General features: G+C 44.2%; 1 protein-coding gene and 1 long non-coding RNA gene across 5 annotated transcripts in view; both read right to left on the bottom strand.

The window, feature by feature from the left end:
- Nucleotides 1-2,495: 2,495 nt before the first annotated feature.
- On the bottom strand, nt 2,496-5,702 carry LOC139755114 (uncharacterized). The gene is made up of 2 exons (XR_011714032.1): nt 3,722-5,702; nt 2,496-3,663 (listed from the first exon to the last, which is right to left on the bottom strand). It is a non-coding gene; the product is annotated as an uncharacterized lncRNA (long non-coding RNA).
- A 506-nt stretch (nt 5,703-6,208) lies between these two features.
- LOC139755113 (probable G-protein coupled receptor CG31760) overlaps nt 6,209-23,115 on the bottom strand; it is a 424,310-nt gene continuing 407,403 nt past the window's right edge. For 3 of the 4 annotated variants that reach the window (XM_071673250.1, XM_071673248.1, XM_071673249.1), the window contains 3 exons: nt 21,201-21,306; nt 18,345-18,488; nt 6,209-6,976 (listed from right to left, as the gene is read on the bottom strand). In XM_071673250.1, coding sequence (XP_071529351.1) covers nt 6,731-6,976; nt 18,345-18,488; nt 21,201-21,306 — 496 coding nt within the window. In that variant the 3' untranslated portion in view covers nt 6,209-6,730. Of the gene's footprint in view, nt 6,977-7,202; nt 7,243-18,344; nt 18,489-21,200; nt 21,307-23,115 lie in introns of all 4 variants that reach the window. The other variant, XM_071673251.1, reaches the window with a different exon arrangement.

The following is a 23,115-nucleotide window of genomic DNA, read 5'->3' as shown; positions in this document are numbered from 1 at the left end:
GAATTCATAAAAGAACCCACGTGGAAGGATCTGGAGGTGTGTGTATGTGTGGGGGAGGAGGATTTTATTTGTGGTTGAAGTTGTTGGCTGTGTCGAGGTTCTTGAGTCTTCATGTTGCAGGTCTGGGTTGGTCGTTGGGTTGCCAGCACTCGTCGTCGTTGGTGATCATGATGGCTGGGGTATATGATGGCTGGGGTATATGATGGCTGGGGTATATGATGGCTGGGGTATCCTCTCGTCTGTCTTGTAAGTTGAGGACGTGTGGTGTTGAGGACATTATGGTTATAAGAGAATGTCCTTATTAGTTCTATTGCTGTTGTTTAAGAAGAGGCGATTCTCCTTGTCTCCTTCTGCGATGAGGATGCTATCGATAATGAGGGGTCTGCTTGAGGCGCTGGGTTTTGTTGTGAAGTAAATCCCAATTGAAAAAAAAAAAAAGAGATGTCTGATGAACCAGACAAAGGAAGGGCTCTGATGACGCCACGCTTGGCGTCTCTCAGGATATTCATCAACGGCTTGAAGGAGGCGTCCAAAATCAGTAGGCGGGAAGATGTTGCCATTTCCTTCCCTCAGTCCAGCCACCTGTTGTCGCTACACAGATAGCTACTTAGTAGTCCGAGACGAAGACCATCATCTCTAATAGGTGATAGAGACCAACTCAATCGTGAGATCTTCTTTTGGAATGAGCCGCCGCAAGAGCGACTTTCCTTCTCAAGCTTTCTCGTCGACGGCAATTTCGGCCAATACGCTCTTCTTGTCTACAGAGAAGCCTTATGATCTCTGACCCTGCCTTCAACTCGACAGTACGACTTCATACAAGGACCAGACCTTAAGGCTCAGGTCAAAGGATAGACAGTCATACCCACTGGTTGTAACAGCGTGCACTTATGGGTCGTTTCCTTCGAGCTCGGTGAAAATATACCGTCGTGCTTAAGAGGTTAATGGGGCTGCTCCGAAGACCCAGCGAGCTGCCCGCAGGGAAGGTGATCCTGTCCTTGTATTTGAATATACGTACGTTCATCTCGAGTATGGTAATTTCTCGTATTCTGCGAAAGTATCGTCATAATCTACGATGTAATCCATGTTTACTCGATCAAATTCAAGTTCAGTTAAGTACAGTTTGTCACTTCGCTGCTCCACACCTGAAATCTGAAACTCGTTAAAACATCTCAAGCACTACGTACAACAGATGCATTTTAGTAGCGTTTGTATGACGCTGGTAGAAATCACCCACCATGGCTTTGGAACTCCAGTGCGACGGAAAGAGGTGATTGATCCCTCGTCTTTGCTTGCTTGGAGTCTGTTTTGACTTTCACTATAATGCGTTTCACGCAGTGATAATGTTCAAAATGTGTTACATCTGAACTTTTCTGCCATATATCTGTTCACTTTTGCTTCCATTCTGAAAAGTTCTGTAACTTCTCAGAAGGGTTGTGTGTGTACAACATCCCCTGTAAAGGGTGTGATCAGTTTTACATTAGTCATATTGGTAATGTTCTTAATATCAGGATTTACCAACATTAATAGTAGTGTTAGATTTGGTTAAGAATCTAATGCAGTATTTTGCCCACTTCAAAGACTTTTGGTCATGACCTTGACTGGAGCAGTAGTATGGTTGTGACATAACTCAGTCATAGACAGAAAATTGTTGGCTCGTCATTTATCAAACATATTAAAAGTTATTATAATCAAAATGTTCGTTTATATAAATCAGATAAGTTTATAAGTGACAAATTGTCAATATGTTTCCCAGAACATAGATTAACCCAAGTGGGTAACTTGAGAGAGGTGAGGTCGTCGAGGGAGACCTGTGACGTAATTCCTTCACCTGTTTCTTAATTCCTTCACCTGAGGCCCCGCCAAGTGGTGGCTGGTGTGGTATATTCTGGTTCTCTATATTTGTACTCAGTCTGTAATTATACGAAAGCGCTTAACACTTGCCATTTTCCGTTTCCTTGTGGTTTTACTTACCTTTTATGTGCATTCGCTACTCGTGTATGTTTTTGCATATATATATATATGTATGTATATATATATATATATATATATATATATATATATATATATATATATATATATATATATATATATGGGTAGTCCAGACGGTGTTGTATGGCTGCGAGGGGTGACAACTGGATGGTAAAACACTGAAGAAAGTGAATAGATCGGAGATGAAGAGGAACTGTGGACCAAAAGTGGCGTAAAGTTGATCGAGCAAGAAATGATAGGGTAAAGGGAAGAGGTTGAGGGAGGTGCTGAAATGGTATGAATCAATGGAGAGGATGAGTGAGAAGACACGTGAATTAAGATCAGACGATATCGTTTTCTACGAAATTGCCAAGTCTGGGGGTAACATTAACACGCCATTACATGAGAGCACGTTCGAGATCAGTTGAACTAGAGTGATAAAAGGTTTATCTAAAAAATCAAATTGCAACACGGAAGAAGCATAAGGATTCAGTTATGATAAGGCGTAGGCGAAGAAAACCAGCAGAATCTGGTGGTGTTTTATTTCTCACTTTAAATCTAGACATACAGAATCCATCCAACAGTAATTGGTATGTACTTAAAATCTATTTGGTTAAACCACACAAGTTATTGAAGTCTCACTAACCATGCAGCGTAACACCAGGCTCCAATATATGACTAATAGTTCTTAATACCTAATCTTCGCATGTTAGAAGAGAGAGAGAGAAAAAAAAACAAACAATATATTTCGACACTGAACACTGACGGTACAGTTCAACAATGACCCATAGAAATTACCATGTTAATTATAAGTCTTATGGTACTCTCGTCTTCCGTGTATTTTCTTTCTTTCTTTCTTTTCCCTGAAGAAGATCTATCGTTATGGCAGGATCTTCTTCAGAGAAGAGAAGCGGGGGATGAACTGGCCGAGTTCGTAGAGAATATTCAGCCAACTCCGACAGCTGTGTAGGAGAGGTTATAACCTGGGGCTCAGGAAAACATAGAGTCGAGTGCACATTCCCGACACTCAGCCAGTTCACGTGTCAATCCATAGTTAATTCATCTTCCTAAACTCAGCCAATTCACGTGTCAATACGCAATTAATTCATCATCCTACAGTCAACTAATTAACGTGTCAATACACAGTTAATTCATCTTCCTGCACTCGGCCAATTCACGTGTCATCCACAGTTAATTCATCATCCTACAGTCAACTAATTCACGTGTCAATTCACATTTAATTTCACGAATTCCAAGGCTCAGAAATCTTCAGAGATGAGCCACGCTCAATAAAAGAAAAAAGATGCTCTTAAAACTTAACAGTTGTTGTGTGTGATGTACGAACCATCACCTCACTCAAAATGTCGCTCTCAGGTGGGGGGTGGGCGGCAATAATATTCCAAAACCGTAACTCATAACTCACAAATTTCGAGGAACTCAAAAACTTTTGGAGATGCCGCATCAGCTACAAATCTAACTAGCTCAATGAACTAATGTACTGATAAGAGAATCTTTGTCTTGGTCCCTTCAAAACCTTTGAAATAAAAGAAAAGATAAAACAGAAACTTCCTAACACGCAGACAAGAGTCGTCTGCTGTCTCACTGCTATACGTACACTCGGTCTTCACGGCCTTGGAACACTACGTCTGTCGCAACATACCTGGACCCCGAGATGGTGTCGCAACATACCTGGACCTCGAGATGGTGTCGCAACATACCTGGACCCCGAGATGGTGTCGCAACATACCTCGACCCCGAAATGGTGTCAGGCACAACTTAGATAACTGGAGTATATAAAGCAATGCAATATACACACTCTCTCTCTTTTTGGCATCACCGCCCCCCGAAAAATACCATCAGAATTTCAAGTGTTCATCTCACCGAGTGGTTGATGGTTTGGGGGTGGGTGGGGTCTACTTTTTAACCTTCTTCAGTCACAATCTGTCCTTCGTATCCTAATCAGTTTAGCCCTAACGTTCTCAATGTATTATGCAAAGTCGGTGAACTATGTGTAGGAGAGGATTGTCTCTATATCTCGGTTGTTCATTAGACGAGAACACAGGTCTCTTGTTCAATAGACGAGAACACAGGTCTCTGATCTCTTGTTCATTAGACGAGAACACAGGTCTCTGATCTCTTGTTCATTAGACGAGAACACAGGTCTCTGATCTCTTGTTCATTAGACGAGAACACAGGTCTCTGATCTCTTGTTCATTAGACGAGAACACAGGTCTCTGATCTCTTGTTCATTAGACGAGAACACACCTACTTTGAACAAGAGAACAAGAGGATTCGAACGCCACCGAGGGAGCAACTCGCGTGTATTTTCCTGTATTATCTAAAGGATTTTCTACCTTATGCTCCGTCCGGAGTAGCTTCTTCTTGACCTCACTTCGTTTGGCAGATTCTACGTCACGAAATTCCGCATCCAGTGACCCACCTCGATGGCATCAGATCACCCGCGGGGTCACTGGATTGCGATCTAAGACGTACGGATTAATGGATTAATCATCGAATCACATTGATCAATTGTACGGATTAATCATCGAATGACATTGATCGGTCGTACGGATTAATCATCGAATCACATCGATCAATTGTACGGATTAATCATCAAATCACATTGATCAATCGTACGGATTCATCATCGAATCACATTGATCAATCGTACGGATTCATCATCGAATCACATCGATCAGTCGTACGGATTAATCATCGAATCACATTGATCAGTCGTACGGATTCATCATCGAATCACATTGATCGATCAAGAGTTCTTCGTTCTGCTGCTCGTGTGGGTGAAGAAGTATAGTTGCAAAATGAGTGTCTATCGAGTGAGGGATAATCTATTTCTACTTTTCCTATGTCAAGGGTGGGTTGACCTGTCTGTCCTCTTGGCTTGAGGTGGGCACGCACGCACGCACGCACTCCAGCCCACCACACCACCCCCACACACACTATGTGACGCCAGGGTGTGTGTGTGTGACCTTTCCCCTTGAATATATATAAATATGAAAAAAAAAAAACATGTAAATGTAACGCCAGAGAACATGTATCCCAGGTGTGTGTGTCTGTGTGAAGGTGTATAAGAGAGAGAGAGAGAGAGAGAGAGAGAGAGAGAGAGAGAGAGAGAGAGAGAGAGAGAGAGAGAGAGAATGTGTGTGTGAAAGTGTACGTGTGAATGTGTGCGAGTGTGTGTGTGTGTGTGTGTGTAAGTGTACGTGTATGTGTGAATGTGTGCGAGTGTGTGTGTGAAAGTGTACGTGTACGTGTGAAAGTGTGTGTGTGTAAGTGTACGTGTGTGTGTGTGTAAGTGTACGTGTGTGTGTGTGTAAGTGTACGTGTGTGTGTGTGTGTGTGTGTGTGTGTGTGTGTGTGTGTGTGTGTGTGTGTGTGTGTGTGTGTGCCAGACGAGAAGTGCGTCACCTCAAATCATACCTAAACAGGACCTTACATGGGTGTGCAAAAAAAATTGAGATGACAAGATTAATTCAAAATTTGGATCATTTACCAGTTGCCTGATCTCTCCTTTCTTCTCGTTTTCTTCTCCTGCATTGCCTTTTGTACGCATCTCCTCACTCTGTTTTCTATGCTTTTCATTGTGTAACATTCTGGAACCTCACGTTACGTAAATAAATACTGGGCTTTAATTATGATCACTGTGCTAACTTCTTGATATATATATATATATATATATATATATATATATATATATATATATATATATATATATATATATAATATATATATATATATATATATATATATATATATATATATATATATATATATATATATATACATAAGAAAAAAAATCAGAATTGCCAAAATTCAATGCGAGAATCAATATGACCTCCATTTCCCTAATAATAATAATAGTAATAATAATAATAAATTTTTTCTAATAATAACCATTGCATTACATAAAAATAATACCTAACGCGTAATTAGTATGATAATTATTAGTATGATAATTATTATCGGTAATATTGATATTTCTCGGTTTTATCCTGAAAACACGTACCCTTACCGATGTATCGGCTCCTAATCTTGCCGATCAATCGGGTCTTACTGAGACAAGGGCCGGTTCTGGTGTGTAGCCTTCTGCTGAGAGAGATTCTATCTATCAGTTTCCTCTAAGGATCCTAGTCGTCTATCAAATGATATATATATATATATATATATATATATATATATATATATATATATATATATATATATATATATATATAAATAATTCTTTTGTTTTTAGTTTGTATTGATGTTATACTCTCGTATATCATCATGTTCAGCAATAACACAAATATATATATATATATATATATATATATATATATATATATATATATATATATATATATATATCGTGTTCTTTCCCTCTTTATCAATTTTTTTTTGTTACATATACTTCGCTCTAGCCTATAATGATCCTGTTCTCTTAAATATTAATCGTGATAACGAAAATACTTTGAATGTATGTGGCATTCGCTCTACACAATTGACTAATACTGTATTACCGTTTTGAACACGACTTCAATACAATTAATCTTACGCCTGAATATGAAGAACACAATAGCCCAGTCCTCTTCTCCAACCGTCATAAAAGAAGAAAAAAAATATAATAGTCTCCGGCAAAAACAAACCGTTTTCTCCAATTTTCAGATAAAAAAAGAAGAGGTAGAAGATGGGTATCTTGCATGTTGTTAATGTTGTTGTTGTCGACACTTGCTCACAACCATACCTCCTCACTCTGGGCAACTAGTCAGACTCTCTCCGAGGCCAACTCAGCCGCTGGGGAGAGCCTGGCTGACGAGTTCTCGTTACTGGCTTCCGAGGTCTTAGTGGTGGGTGGGTGTACGGTCTTGGCTCCCGGTGACTGTGCTGTGTTCATGACCGAGTTCTTCTCGCTGAAGTAGCCACCGGGCTTGGGCTTGAGGTGCCTGTTGTTCATCTCCATGTGCACGATCTTCATGAACTCCATCTGGGCCGCGAGCTTCTGGATCTCCTCCTGTCGCCAAGGAAAAAGTTTCCGGGTGATTATTTTTTTTTCTTTTAAGAGGATAGACAAGCTCATGTTAAGGGATAAGGTACTTACCCGGCTTCCCTACATATATGAAAAAAAAAAGAGAAATACTTGTGACAAATCGTTAGAGCAAAAATAGATACAGAAAATATGCTGATACTATTATACAGTGTACTATTCTAAAAAGGAACTTTGAGTGCAAGACACATACCATATCTCTTTTAAATTGTCAGGAGTCTCCTTAATTCTTCCTGGAAATGGAAAAAGAGTTTGGCCATGGTATTAGGACGAGGGAGTCGACATACACATGCGAGTGAAAACATTACAAGTTTGTGGGCAACAATATGAAAAAAAAGAAACTGTATATAGGAATGATAAAAGTCACAGTGAGAGAAGGAATGAAATGATCTGCTTCTTGTAACTTTACTAATTCAGGAACTGACAAGAATGAAGGAATTACTGAATTGTTCTCTCCATAAACTGCATGACAGTACATGACTCGCTGTAATCACTCGTAAATTAAAGAGAAAATGATGTTGAAAGGAACTGTCAAACAACTTTTTCTTTTTTCACGTGTTAGACCAGTACACAGATTCAAGTTTGAGTGGAAGAGGAGTATGTGCTATCGCTAAGTTATTCGAGTACGTACGTGAAACTGGGGACATATCCTCAACTTCTAACTCATTAAGGACGAAAAATACTAGACAAAATCCCAGTCTCTAACTGACGAACCATACTAGATAAATCCCCATCTTCCTTACCACACAAATCCCTAAATTGCAACTCACTGTGGACGAACCATACTGGACAAATCTTCATCTTCCACACTAGACAAATCCTCAACATCGATCTCACTGGACGAATCATACTGGACAGGTCCCCAACATCGAACTCACTATGGACAAACCATACTGGACAGACCCCAACATCGAACTCACTGTGGACGAACTATACTGGACAGACCCCAACATCGAACTCACTATGGACGAACCATACTGGACAGACCCCAACATCGAACTCACTGTGGACGAACTATACTGGACAGATCCCCATTATCGAACTCACTGTGGACGAACCATACTGGACAGATCCCCAAACATCGAACTCACTGTGGACGAACCATACTGGACAGATCCCCATTATCGAACTCACTGTGGACGAACCATACCTGACAGATCCCCAAACATCGAACTCACTGTGGACGAACTATACTGGACAGATCCCAAACATCGAACTCACTGTGGACGAACCATACTGGACAGATCCCCATTATCGAACTCACTGTGGACGAACCATACTGGACAAATCCCCATCAACCAACTCATTTTAAGAACACAAGAAACTCGGGAAGCTTTAGGTGGGCTCCTGTCCCATGCGAGGCAGCTTATGCCAACGCCTGGCCATTACCAGTCATGCATTTCTCTAACGTATGTCAGGAACTTGCCAACGTGCCGAGTGTCTCTTGATCTGACAAAGCCAACTTGTGCCATTCGTCTCCTGCCCCGTTTCCATTCCAGTGTCTACCAAGGTTCTTAATTATTCTAAATATATGTCGATCCTCTGGTGCCTACTGTCTCTTGGATTGACGTATCTATAGTTCCTTATTACCGCTATTTTACACGTCTACATCTCTCATCAAACTGCCCCTCACTCCTCCTCCTCCACACTCAGGGCTGGGAGTCAGGTCTTCCTAATCTCTCTCCCTACGGAGGGATTCTACTACCTGGCGTTGATGTCTTCATCCTTCATTGTGTGATCTGTGTAGCCGTTTTACCTAATGCGTAGTGGTGATCAGAACTGTACCACATCGTCTGCGTGTGGTTATGGTGGGTACAGCTGTAACGTTATAGAGTCCTGTTACTCGCGTTCCTATAAGTTGTAAACTCATGTATGTGTTTGCTGTATTTCGCGCGCTTTTAGCTTGAGATCCCTGTTTACAGTTACCTGTGTCTAAACCCTCGTCTGACTCGGGTTTTTTTTCAGAATCTACATCATGATTTAGTGTCCCCGTTATCCAACCAGAGACTTAGTTTTTTTTTTTGTTTATGTACAGGTACCTTCATCAACCATTTTTCTTTTGACAACGAAGACTGTGAGGGTCTTCCCAAGGTCTTCAGGTGGCATTAGTTCAACTCAAAATTCCCATTTTCTTCTACCTCATCTTGGCAAATCTACTTCCGTTGTTATGTTCTCCTTCGGTAAGATCAATACTGAATATTATGGATAACTGCGGCCCCAGGACAAAGTCCTGAGGTACTCCGCTATTTCCTGGGTCCCACATAGATTAGATTTCCTGAATATTGACCCACTGCTTCCTGTCTGTTAGTCAAGCCCTTGTCATGTTCACTATTGTCCTTCACATAACGTACTCTGGAGTGGATCCCGATCCAAAGATTTATTGACGTCGAGATTAAAACATCATCGTCCCGTCCATTGTTGAGAGACTCAAAACCCACCAGAAATGAATGTAATTCAAGTTCACCTTCTCCCAAAGCCATGTTGTCAATCCATAATCAGTTTCAGGACATCTTAGAGAGCCGGTGACGAGGCTCTGAGTGAAGACAAGGACGTAAATGGTTTTGAAGCTGGGCTGTGCAGGGGAATAGATTCTATGCTCGGATGAGTAACTAGGACAAGGAGGGGATTGGATCCGATGGTCAGTAGAGTATACCGAGTTAGATCTTATCTGTTCGGTCAAATTTCATACAACAGATGTCACGGTGAAGGGAAGAGGATTTGGAAATTTAGGTCTGATCTCCTGTTTGAAATCGGTCGTACACTACCTGTCCTCCAACCTTAGCTGTTCTCTAACGTTAGCTGTAATTACTATCTTGGATGACTTTCTACAAGAGCTGTCCTACAACACTAGTTGTCCTACTTTAGCTGTTCCAAAACGTTAGCTGTAATTCTCTCATTAGCTGTCCTCCTACATTAGCTGTCCTCCATAAGCTCTTCCAACATTAGCTGTTCTCTTACATTAGCTGTCCTCCTACATAAGCTGTCTTTTAACATTAGCTGTTCTCCTACGGTAGCTATTCTCCTACATTACCTGTCCTCTTACATTAGCTGTCCTACACCAGCTGTCCTCGTACATCAGCCGTCCTCGTACATCAGCTGTCCTCGTACATCAGCCGTCCTCCTACATCAGCCGTCCTCCTACATCAGCCGTCCTCCTACATCAGCTGTCCTCCTACATCAGCTGTCCTCCTACATCAGCCGTCCTCCTACATCAGCCGTCCTCCTACATCAGCTGTCCTCCTACATATAGATGCCCTCGTGTTCGAGTAGTCCTCCACCCACATCTGCCCTCCATGACCCAGGTACAACGGTTAACATTAGCTATTCATTGAACAAACTTCCCCCCCCCCCCCCCCTGGGGTGATCAAGCTCTTATTTTACATTCCTTTAAGACTAGACCAATTTTTCCACCGTGTCAAAGTGACTCATTTGCCTTTAATTCGTATCGTATGCTCACCAAAGTTGTTGAAAGTCGCTACAATTTTACAGTCCTCATAAGACTCGCTTCCTAGAGATACGTCTCATTTCTGGTTGCTCTGTATTTTCTGGTCTGTAATTTCTGACGGCTCTGTATTTTCTAGTCTGTATTTTCGAGTGGCTCTGTATTTTCTAGTTGTATTTCAAAGTCTAACGCGTGTGTCCCAAACATTCCTCACACCTCCTCGTCAGCAATTGGTCAGTCGTTCGTGATCGGACTAGAGAGAGAGGATTTCCGACCTTGTGTCGACTACAAGTTCAAGTCCATCAGGACGAATATTCGTGGGTCAGTTCTCACCTCCTCTGAAACCTCTCCCTCGCATTCCTGAAGGAGCATGACGCCTTCTGAGGTCGAAGGACAAAGGTTGCCATGCACTGCTGGCCCAGGAGGAACCCATGGTTCATGAGAGGAAGAGCATGGCTCTCTCTAGCAGCACTGCTCACCGAGAGAATTGACATACTGAAAGACGAGGGGGGTGCATGGCCCCGTATTAACTCATAAGTCTCAAGTCCCATTTAACTTGTAGAGGACATGCATGACCTTATGCATGACTGGCCATGAGAGTCAGCCTAGGGTATTTGTACACCCCATCAAAACACCTGTCCGGAGGGGGTAGGGTGAGAGAGAGAGAGAGAGAGAGAGAGAGAGAGAGAGAGAGAGAGAGAGAGAGAGAGAGAGAGAGAGAGAGAGAGAGAGAGGTATGTCACTATATCCAACACTGTCGTATCTCCTCTGAACGCTATAAGGGGGATAACCTATTGCGACAGCACTCGAGACAACGCCTTTACGACTAGTTACATCCCCAGGGCCTCATCAACTGTGACAGCATGTGCCACCTTAACCCACTCACACTTCAGTCACTGATCAGCTGCAAGTGTGTAGACGCTCAGGGAGGAAATAACAAATACAACGTGACACAAAACGTCACAGCTGATCATGCAGTGACGGAGTGACTCTGGACTTCGGGGAACAAATATGTGACTAGCAAGACGAGGGTACAATGTGCTAAATAAAGACCAGAAGTGTCTTCAGTATGAAACAGTACAAAGGACAGTTTAACTCACACTACAGATGTGTGTGTGTGTGTGGTGTGTGTGTGTGTGTGTGTGTGTGTGTGTGTGTGTGTGTGTGTGTGTGTCCGTCTCTGTGTGTATTTAGCTACACAATACAGTACTGTATCAAAGAACTTCAGTGATAAAAGTACAATTACAAGAAGAGTATATGACTCTTAGCCAAAATGGGACATTCAGGTGTTTATATAATTTGAAAAACGTAATCTTGATTAGAAATATGTTTTCTGGTTTATATCTGTCGGATATATACCGGTACATATTGATAATCAAAACAGCATTTGTTCTGTAGTATATATAGTGCACATCCTACCTCTGCTATAGGGAACAGGACACACGCAAATCTCATAAGATATATGCCAAGTTGAACATTTAATATCTGTGGGTGTGGGAACATCTGCTGTGGGTGTGGGAACATCTGCTGTGGGTGTGGGAACATCTGTTGTGGGTGTTGGAACATCTGCTGTGGGTGTGGGAACATCTGTTGTGGGTGTGGGAACATCTGTTGTGGGTGTGGGAACATCTGCTGTGGGTGTGGGAACATCTGCTGTGGGTGTGGGAACATCTGTTGTGGGTGTGGGAACATCTGCTGTGGGTGTGGGAACATCTGCTGTGGGTGTGGGAACATCTGCTGTGGGTGTGGGAACATCTGCTGTGGGTGTGGGAACATCTGTTGTGGGTGTTGGAACATCTGTTGTGGGTGTGGGAACATCTGTTGTGGGTGTGGGAACATCTGCTGTGGGTGTGGGAACATCTGCTGTGGGTGTGGGAACATCTGCTGTGGGTGTGGGAACATCTGCTGTGGGTGTGGGAACATCTGCTGTGGGTGTGGGAACATCTGCTGTGGGTGTGGGAACATAAAGGACTTTGGGATTACCCGAATCAGGGGTTGAAATCAGCCAAGGTACACAGCTTTAGGCGAGGTAGGAGTCATGAGTATTCTGCACCAAAGATTCATCCGTAATATTCACGTGGATGATTCGTATATAAAAGGAGAGCAAAAGAGAATGTCAGGAGGCAAGGAAATATTGTGCGAGAATAACCATCCATTTTGGAAGTTAATTGAGGTAGCTAAGAATGGTGTGTGTGTGTGTGTGTGTGTGTGTGTGTGTGTGTGTGTGTGTGGCAGCGCGGGAGAGCACTCTCAGGTTTCCCCATAACTGGACGGAGGCAGTAAATGCTCCACAACATCGATGTACAAAGGAGTAGAAGTTATCGTTAAGAACTGAGGAGGAGGACAAAAGACTCCTTGTGTCAGAAGACACTTGGTAAAACTCTCTCGTTGGCTAACGACAAAATATGGGGTTTAGGGAGGGAGGGGAAGACTGTGGAGTGTAGACCAGATTTATGCACCGAGACTGGATGTAGTGGGGGAGGGAGGGAGATATATATATAAAGGAAACTATACGAAACATAAATGGATTTAGAAAAGAGATGTTCAAGTGAACAGGAAGGGTCTGTGGTAACCTGTGTGTGTGTGTGTGTGTGTGTGGGGGGGGGGGGGGGGCGGTCGAGGGAGTGGAAGACCACTTAATGCTTCTGTTAAAAGAGTCGGGTCCTGTCCATGCTGAGTGTGTGTGTGTGTGTGTGTGTGTGTGTGTGTGTGTGTGTGTGTGTCAAGGTTGACAGGTACTTCCAGTCATTTAATGTTTCTATGGATGAGGCGTTACGTCACAAGACTGGGGGATGTGGGGGGTATAAAAACAGGACGACGATCACCTCCTCTGATGATGATGATGATGTAGATCAGGCGACATTATAACAGAGTCAGTGTAAAATGCCCAGACGCGTTTGAGAGGCTTTGAGGAAGGTGGAGGTGGTGGTGGTGCCAAAGGATTAAAGTCATTCTGAGCTGTGGAGACCTGGAAGCTGTCGGGCTGGAGCACTGAGAGGAGAGAGAGAGAGAGAGAGAGAGAGAGAGAGAGAGAGAGAGAGAGAGAGAGAGAGAGAGAGAGAGAGGAGGAGGAAATTAAGGGTTGGTTTGGGTGAGGGACTTGTATAAAGGCGTCCTTGCCCCACCCCAGCTCTGATGTCTGCAGATGCGAGGTTCAAGTAGGCCAGGAGAGGTCAGAGATTAATACCTTCCCCCTCCTCCCTCCTCCTCGTCCTCCTCCTCCCCAGTCAAAGTGGATAACTCGGGCAGTACAGTTGTGATCCAGAGGCCAGGTAGACTGATGCATAAGGGCGTGAGATGATGATGATGTAGTGAGGAAATCATTACAAGGTGTATGGGATGAACGTCTCTCAGTACATTGGGGACATGAAGGAGGTATGGTAGGACAGTCGAGAAGACGTGCAGTAGAAGTAGTAGTGGTGGTGGTAGTAGTAGTAGTAGTAGTAGTATTAGTGTTGGTAGTAGTAGTAACAGTGGCGGTGGTAGTAGTATTAGTGGTGGTAGTAGTAGCAGCAGTAGTAGTAGTAGTACAAGGGAAGTCTCAAGGGAGAGAAGTGAGGCAACAGAGGAGATGGATGTATGGGGAAACACGACTGATTTGAGGTACGGGTCTGGGTGATATAGCCATGCATTAGCCCTCCGACTTTCTGGCCCTGCTAACTTTTCCCGGGCAACTCTGTCTCTCTGTCTGTCTGTCTGTCTGTCTGTCTCTCTCTCTCTCTCTCTCTCTCTCTCTCTCTCTCTCTCTCTCTCTCTCTCTCTCTCTCTCTCTCTCTTTCTCTCTCACCTCGGGACCACTGCTTGCCTCCGCCCCGACAACGTTTCCTTCAACTTCTCTCACACAATTTCGTCACTTCTCGCCTTCCTTTATTGCTGTTGACCTACTTAGAAGTTTGACTTCTTTTTTTTTTTCCTTTCTTCTTCTTCTTCTTCTTCTCTGTGTTACTCTTCAGTTCGTCAGCGGCTTTATTTATGACTTCCTCCTGTGACCGGGTCGGTCCCGTATTTTCCCCTCGCCATCTAGAAATAATTTTGGCATTTCTTGAGTTTCCCCTCAATATTGTCGAGGGTTATCAGCCGCTGGCGTGTGGCAAGGATAACCCACCGATTTGCCAGGGGTTCGATTCTGGTTTGGGTAGATGGCACCGCACAGCTAACCCAGCCGTTCAGTTCCTTCCTCTGTAGTGGTAAATTAACAAATATCAACACTTGGGGTGAGGTAGAGCAACACAGCTGTGACAGATCTAGAGAGCCGATGTCTGGCGACTCGGCTCGAGTTTACCCACGGGTGCGCGTCCATGTCCGGGGACATGGCCCTCACTGCCAGGCCTAATGAGCCTACCAGGGGTGTCCATGTCTGGGGACATGGCCCTCACCGATGAGCAGCCTGCCAAGAGATACAGCTTTACTCATTTAGCATTGTTGTTTGGGGGAGGGGGATATGGATATATCTGTTTTCCTTTATGTAAATTCAATTGTAAGTTATTCCATTCTCCTCGTCCCCCAGCATTGTGATTTTCCCCACAAGCATCTCATGTATACCCTCTTCCCGTGCTCTACCTCCCTGCATACTAGTGGTCCTCGTGTGTGTGTGTGTGTGTGTGTGTGTGTGTGTGTGTGTGTGTGTGTGTGTCACTAATGGTTCCCCTGCGTCTGGCATGACGGGTCTTCCATTGGATATTCTTACGTGTGAATATAATCGATTCCCAACGGCACTTTGGAACTCGTCTCGTCTTCTCGACCACTGACATTCCCTCAGTTAGGGATCCTTCCTTATTCAGTCTATCCCAACAGTCTCCTCCCACATCTCAGTCCCGGGACTTGGCGGAAAAAGAAACACTTTCGACACTCGCCGCGGATCTGTTGTCCCCTCCGGCGACGCAGGACAATGTCTCACCCCTCGCTGGGTCGCCCACTCCCACGCCCAGGGTCAGCAGAACTGTTCAGGAGCCTCGGTTTATCTCGCTCAAGACGCTCAGTGTTGCTGGGAAATTTGCTCTCGATGTACGAGTCACAGACGAACACGGCCTGAGGGAAGACCCACGCACAGACGAACACGGCTTGAGGAAGACCCACTCACAGACGAACACGGTTGCAGGGAGACCCACTCACAGACAAACACGGCTTGAGGGAGACCCACTCACAGACGAACACGGTTGCAGGGAGACCCACTCACAGACAAACACGGCTTGAGGGAGACCCACTCACAGACGAACACGGCTTGAGGGAAGACCCACTCACAGACGAACACGGTTTGAGGGAAGACCCACTCACAGACGAACACAGCTTGAGGGAGACCTACTCATAGACGAACACGGTTGGAGGGAGATCCACTCACAGACGAACACGGCTTGAGGGAGACCCACTCACAGACGAACACGGTTGGAGGGAGACCCATTCACAGACTAACACGGTTGGAGGGAGACCCACTCACAGACGAACACGGCTTGAGGAAGTCCCACTCACTAACCTTTGTGACGCGACGTAGTATTTTGACCAACATGGTATTCGCCAGCAGCTGTCTCAGCTGCCCCAGCAGACAGCCTCAGCTAATGGAGTGTCCACAGCGTGTGTTTGTGTGTGTACTCAGCGAGTCTGTAGAGTTAGTGTACTCAATAGCTGGTATGTTCTTCCATAATTTATATGATATTTTTTGTATTCCACGATCACGAATGGCTGAACAGTTCTCACCTTCCTTGGTAAACTGAATATATATATATACATATACCCCATACATTTTCGCCATGTTCCCGCTCGGCGAGGCAGTGCGAAGAAGTGATGAAGAAATGGTCCAATTTACTTACATCCGTTCTCTCTGTCATGTGTAATGTATCGAAACCACAGCTCCCTATCCACAACTAGGCCCCACAGACCATTCCTTGGTTTTTCCCCGATTTGTACATATACCCTGATTTATCCCAGTGATAACACGTCGTCTCCTCTATACCGCATCACTCCAATTTGATATATCCCTTACAAACTTCACACTCTTCTACATGCTCAGGTCACTAACCTTTAAAGTTTACATCTTTCCCTCCATCCTTCCACCTCCTCCTTTGGTTTTCACATTTCTTTCTTCCCTCCACACCTGACATGTATACCCTCTTAGCCATTCTCTCCACATGTCCAAACCGTTTCTATACACCCTCGCCAGCTCTCTCATGCATTCATCACATACGACCATAAGTCTCCCTTACCCTAACGCTTCTTATTCGCACCAACCCTCCCCACACCACGTACTGTTCTTAAACATTTCATTTCTAACACATCCACCCTCTTCCTTGCTATTTCGTCCGAGGCCCACGCCTCGCATCCTTACAGCATCGACATAACTAGACCATACTAATATATATATATATATATATATATATATATATATATATATATATATATATATATATATATATATATATAATCTTGCAACCCAAATAGTCTTTGGGATTCCCTAGCTTTGAGGTTGCGCCCTACGCCGGGAGCTGGGTAACGTGGGCCCCTTTGTTGAGGGAAAGTCCTCGACAAGGTTGTATTCATATCTGTCCGCTGACGATGATACCACCTTGTTGAAGATGGCGGCCGAGGAGTCCAGTAACACACACACACACACACACACACACACACACACACACACACATCCTTCAGGTTTTTGATACAGGTCGAAGACGTGGGCAGCGAACCAGTTCTTGGAGAGATGCGAGGACAGAGCAAACCAGAGGACATAAAACATTATGCCACATACTTGTCGCAAAAGAAATGGGAAATGAATATTCTTATAATAGTGGTGGATGAATGGGAATATAACGACTAAGGACATGGTTACTGTAGACAACGTAAGTACATCAAGGGGTTGTGTGGCATTAGAGAATGTTCAGGGGATGGGGCCCCTTGAGTTTGAAACCCTCCCTTCACCGTACAGTACATACACCACACACACACATATCGTCTTGTTCAGATACCGTCCTCTCGCATGATTTACCTCTCCAAAGACGGTGACGCAGGAGGAACCTAAGTGAGGATCTACCCCCAGAAGGTTCACGTTGGAGTGTCTAAATGAACGTGGTCGCAACCTGGTCGAGGAGGAGGAGGAGGAGGGAGATACAGGTGGCTATGTTTGACGGTGGATATTCTGGCTCTGAATGAAACATTAAGTGTCGGCCTCTGAATATTCAGGACGGAGAGAGACGTGCACAGGATGGAAATGAACATGATCGATGCAGTATTTGTCGGGGGTAAGGGTGGTGCGAGTCTCTGCGCTACCACACAGGCTAAGCAGGGTACATGAGAGTTACTGCAAACCATGGAGTGGTCTGTGGGGTTTGGCTGTGGATGGTGGGCACTGGTTTCGGTGGATAACACCAGACGGCGAGAGGCTGGATGTGTGCAAACTAAACTGCTTCTGTAAGGCAGGAAATGGAACTTCTCTTATGTGTGTGTATCTGTGTGTGTGTGTGTGTGTGTGTGTGTGTGTGTGTGTGTGTGTGTGTGTGTGTGTGTGTGTGTGTGTGTGTGTGTGTGTATTAAGCTTTAATTCTCTAACGTTTCAGCTTGCGCAGAAGAAGCATTAATCACAGAAGACCGAGTAAGATACATAGGCACAAGACTGTATTATCCCCGTAGGCCACTCCTCACCTCGCTGGACGCCTGTATATACTCTCGTGTCTTTGGATCTGAGCCAGTCTCCCTGAGGACGGCATCTACGCAAGCCGAAACGTTTAGAGGAAAAATAAAAGCTTAAGAAAAAAAGAAAAGAGAAAAAAAAAAGCCCCTCACCTGACCTACCGTCTTTAATGACATCACAAGACCATCTCCTCCAGTCCTCTCCACCACACAAACACGGAGACCAACCACTCTAGTGAGGACCTCTAGTACGTACAACCTGACACAGGACTGACTTACCTTGAGTTCCTCGTTCTCCTGGGAGAGGTCGGCCGGCTCGTCGTTCATGACGCCCAGGCCGTTGAGGGAGAAGCTCGCTGTCACGCCCTTGGCCCGCGCCCTGTTGTCGTACTGGTCTCCAGTACCTTGCACAATGCGGTAGAACTGTAACCGAGAGAGATACAGATACGTGTAAGCCTCGCAGCCTCCTGTGGAAGGCCCCCAAGTGTCATACTCGAAGTGTCCCCTCGTCCGGCAAGGAGAGTGCATCAAGTATATTCCTATGAGTCCACGGGGAAAAATGAAACACGATAAGTTCCCAAGTGCATTTTCGTGTAATAATCACATCATCAGGGGAGACACAAGAGAGACATATAAGTCAGTTGATATACATCGAAGAGACGAAGCTAGGACGCCATTTAGATCAACTGACTTATATTTCTTTCTTGTGTCTCCCCTGATGATGTGATTATTACACGAAAGTGCACTTGGAAACTTGTCGTGTTTCATTTTTCCCCGTGGACTCATAGGAATATATATACATGAATGCAAACAGCAACAGACCATTGGGGTGGTGGTCCGTCTTGGACTTTTCGAGTCTGTCTGGTAAAAGAAAAGCGATCAAGAGACATTGCCGTCAGTGTGGAGGGAACAGAGAGAAGCTATTTCTATTACCATTACTTCAGGAGAAGTTACAATCGCGGGGTTAGGCAGTAACTGCTCCCGTGTGCACTTTTTATAAGTGATGAAAACGGCACACAGAGATTGGCCCTCGAGTACGACTTGTACCAGCCTTGGGCACGACGGTACGACCCTCAAGCACGACGGTGCGACATTTGAGTACGACGGTACTACCCTTGAGTACGACGATACGACAATTAAACACAACGGTACGACCCTTGGGCATGATGACCTGGCCTTTGGCCAGACCTATTATGGGTCAGGTCAAAGGCCAGACCATAATATCCCAAGGGTCGTACTGTCGTCCACAAAGGGTCGTACTGCCGTAACCCAAGACACGTCCTATCTTGCCCAAAGGGTCGTATCTTGATATTTAGAGGTTCAGTTCCACTGTAAGGTAAAACACCAACATCTAGTGTGTAACGGGGCAGTATATATCAGCTGACCTTTACTAAGAAACACAATCAACACAGAAATGCAGCAGACACAGGTTTGTGTGGTGTGTGTGTGTGTGTGTGTGTGTGTGTGTGTGTGTGAAACAGGTAACATAAGGGTGGAACATGATCAATGTAACTGTATATGAAACATGGTTAATGCAACTGTGTATGAAACATGATTAATCCAACTGTATGTGAAACATGATTAACGTAACTATATGAAATATGATAAAAGTAACTGTGTATGTGTATGAAACATAATTCATGTAACTGTGTGTGTATGAAACATGATAAATATGACTGTGTAGGAAACATGATTTATGTGACTGTGTAGGAAACATGATTAATGTGACTGTAGGAAACATGATTAACGTGAGTGTAGGAAACATGATTAACGTGACTGTAGGAAACATGATTAATGTGACTGTAGGAAACATGATTAATGTGACTGTAGGAAACATGATTAATGGGACTGTATGAAACATGATTAATGGGACTGTATGAAACATGATTAATGGGACTGTATGAAACATGATTAATGGGACTGTAGGAAACATGATTAATGTGACTGTGTAAGAAACATGATTAAAGCAACTGTACATGAAGCTCGATCAATTCATCTGTATATGACACATGATTAAAGCAATCGTGTATGAAACACGATTAAGCCAAATGTATATGAAACATGATCAGTGAAACAAGCTACGAAACACAGACACGTGTAATCGTACGGAACATGATTAACACAGTTGCATTAGGCTACTTAATCACATAACCCAATAATAAAATATGAGATTATTATGTTTTGTGATAACACGTCATGTGGTCAAAAAAAAGTATATATATTTATGTGTCTGCAAGCACTGAAATCACTCAGGCTACAGATAGACGTGTATCAATATTTTTCCTAAAATGCTTCCTGGAGGAACGAATTGCAGGGGGCAAGGCATTTGGAAGTGGGTGGGTGTGTGGATGTGGGTGGGTGTGTGGGTGTGGGTGGGTGTGTGGATGTGGGTGGGTGTGTGGGTGTGGGTGGGTGTGTGGATGTGGGTGGGTGTGTGGATGTGGGTGGGTGTGTGGGTGTGGGTGGGTGTGTGGGTGTGGGTGGGTGTGTGGATGTGGGTGGGTGTGTGGGTGTGGGTGGGAAGGGTTTTTGGGACAGTTGACTGAAGGGAAAGGGTTTTAGACGTGGAAGCATTAGGGAAGGGTTAGGTGGAGAGATCTTGGGAGCTGGGTAACCATGAGAAATTTAAGTTAGAAGAATACTTACCAAAGGAAAAAAAAAAATAAAAATGCGTTTTCTTTGTTATTATCAATCATTAGTGTAGGTCATTTCTAGACGTGGATACCTGGGAATCGGAAGGAACATAGACTGTATTCTGTAAACACCTGAGAAACGTCATTATATAACGAAAGACAAATGAAAATAATAAAACATTTAACACACACACACACACACACACACACACACACACAAATGTATATACACACATCCTCACTCATAGCATCAACACATACATACATATACTTAATATATAAACATGCATACATAATTACGTACATACATACATACATACATACCATACATACATACATATATACATACATACATACATTCATATATAATACATCCAAATCACAGGGACACTCACATGCACACATCCACACGTACGGCCAAACTCCCTGCTTGTACACACCACAACAGTAGACACCACCACATCACCACCACGACCTACTCACGACTTCGAGGATGCCTCACCTTCGGTCCAAATATCAAGAGAACAGTAGTAGAGGTGCTGAGCTGAGTCCTGAGGAACCCCAGAAGATACTTGATGTCCGGCCCGGCCTTGGGTAGGATCAGCAGGCTGTAGTGAGGGAGAGACGAGTCGTGCGTGAGCAAGATAACAGAGAATCTGATGGTCTTTGACGGTGGGTCCTGGGAGGACATGGGAAAGACACACAACAAACAGATCTAATGGTCTTCAACGGGGGATCCTGGGAGGACATGGGAAAGACGCATAACAAACAGACGTGATGGTCTTTGACGAGGGGTCCTGGGAGCACATGGGAAAGACACATAACAAAAAGACCTGATGGTCTTTGACGAGGGGTTGTGGGAGTACATTGGAAAGACAGATAACAAACAGACCTGATGGTCTTCGACAGGGGGTCCTGGGAGGACATGGGAAAGACGCATAACAAACAGACCTGATGGTCTTCGACAGGGGGTCCTGGGAGTTTATCTGTCGCTAGAAAGTTGCAGTAATCTAAAGTACAACAATAAGAAATCTCAAAGCATCAGTGACTTAAATCTTCACCAGTGGACAGATGGAGAGAGAAGAGTAAAGCTGAAATAACGAGGAAGCGCAGAGAACCTACGAGACACAGGGAAAGCATCACGAGGTACAGCAAGAGGGAAACTATACGACATGAGGAGTGTTGGGAGGAAAAGAAAAATAAGGGGAGCTTACGCAGTCGTAATGGCATCTCTCTCTCTCTCTCTCTCTCTCTCTCTCTCTCTCTCTCTCTCTCTCTCTCTCTCTCTCTCTCTCTAATAAGGAGGTGCAAAGTTAAGACTTATGGGACGAGCGGATGACACCACCATATTCGAAGCCCATGGTGGCAAGGGAGAAGGCTAAGGGGAGTGCAGGGGAGGCGTGTCAGCAGTATACTGAAGGGTTCAAGCAATATATGGGGGTGGGGGGGATTATATAAGTCTTAGCAAGGGAATAACGGCGTGTAACATTCGAGTGTATAAACTGGAATTTGTAGCAAAGACTAGAGTAAATGCAGCTACCTATTTCACCATTACTTATTATAAATTGCTTTTCGTAACTCTTTTGGGAACTGAGATTATGGAAGACTTTAGATGATTAATGGAGATATAATTGATACACACACACACACACACCCACACACACACACACACTAGCAAGGCATCATAATCTCTGAAGGGGAAATATATATATATATATATATATATATATATATATATATATATATATATATATATATATATATATATATATATATATATAGAGAGAGAGAGAGAGAGAGAGAGAGAGAGAGAGAGAGAGAGAACCACCCTCCCCCAAGCGTGGAGCGTTGTGCCAGAGCCACTTCCTCCCCAGGCTTCGTTCCTGGAGCCAGCGAGCGGGAAGAAGCATCATCATTAACCCTGAGGACATGACCACAGCGCCTTTGTCAACCTCACCTTAGCCACGGAGGCTGGTATCTCCTTCCACCGCTCTGGGTAGAGGATGGACGGCCAGTGTGTGTGTGTGTGTGTGTGTGTGTGTGTATAACGAATGAGGTACTGTGTTATCGGGCGAGAGGTATATTGGCTTCCTTTTGTCAAGGGCCGCCCCACCACATCCTGCGTGTGCATGTGTGTGTGTGTGTGTGTGTGTGTGTGTGTGTGTGTGAAATGCCAATTCTCAAACACCTCGACGATTTGCCGGTAGGCGAGTGGCTGAATGGCGGAGGACGCTTGTGTGTGTGTGTGTGAGAGAGAGAGAGAGAGAGAGAGAGAGAGAGAGAGAGAGAGAGAGAGAGAGAGAGAGAGAGAGAGAGAGAGAGAGAGAGAGAGAGAGAGAATGTTTTCTAGGACAACCAATGAGTCATGTGTTAATGGAAGCGAGAGTTAATAATATGAAGATGCCTAAGTGACCAAA

This window comes from Panulirus ornatus, chromosome 18 (genome assembly GCF_036320965.1).
Source record: "Panulirus ornatus isolate Po-2019 chromosome 18, ASM3632096v1, whole genome shotgun sequence".
Lineage (NCBI taxonomy): Eukaryota > Metazoa > Arthropoda > Malacostraca > Decapoda > Palinuridae > Panulirus > Panulirus ornatus.
Note: the sequence above shows the minus strand (reverse complement) of the source record. Positions and strands in the feature narration are given on the sequence as shown.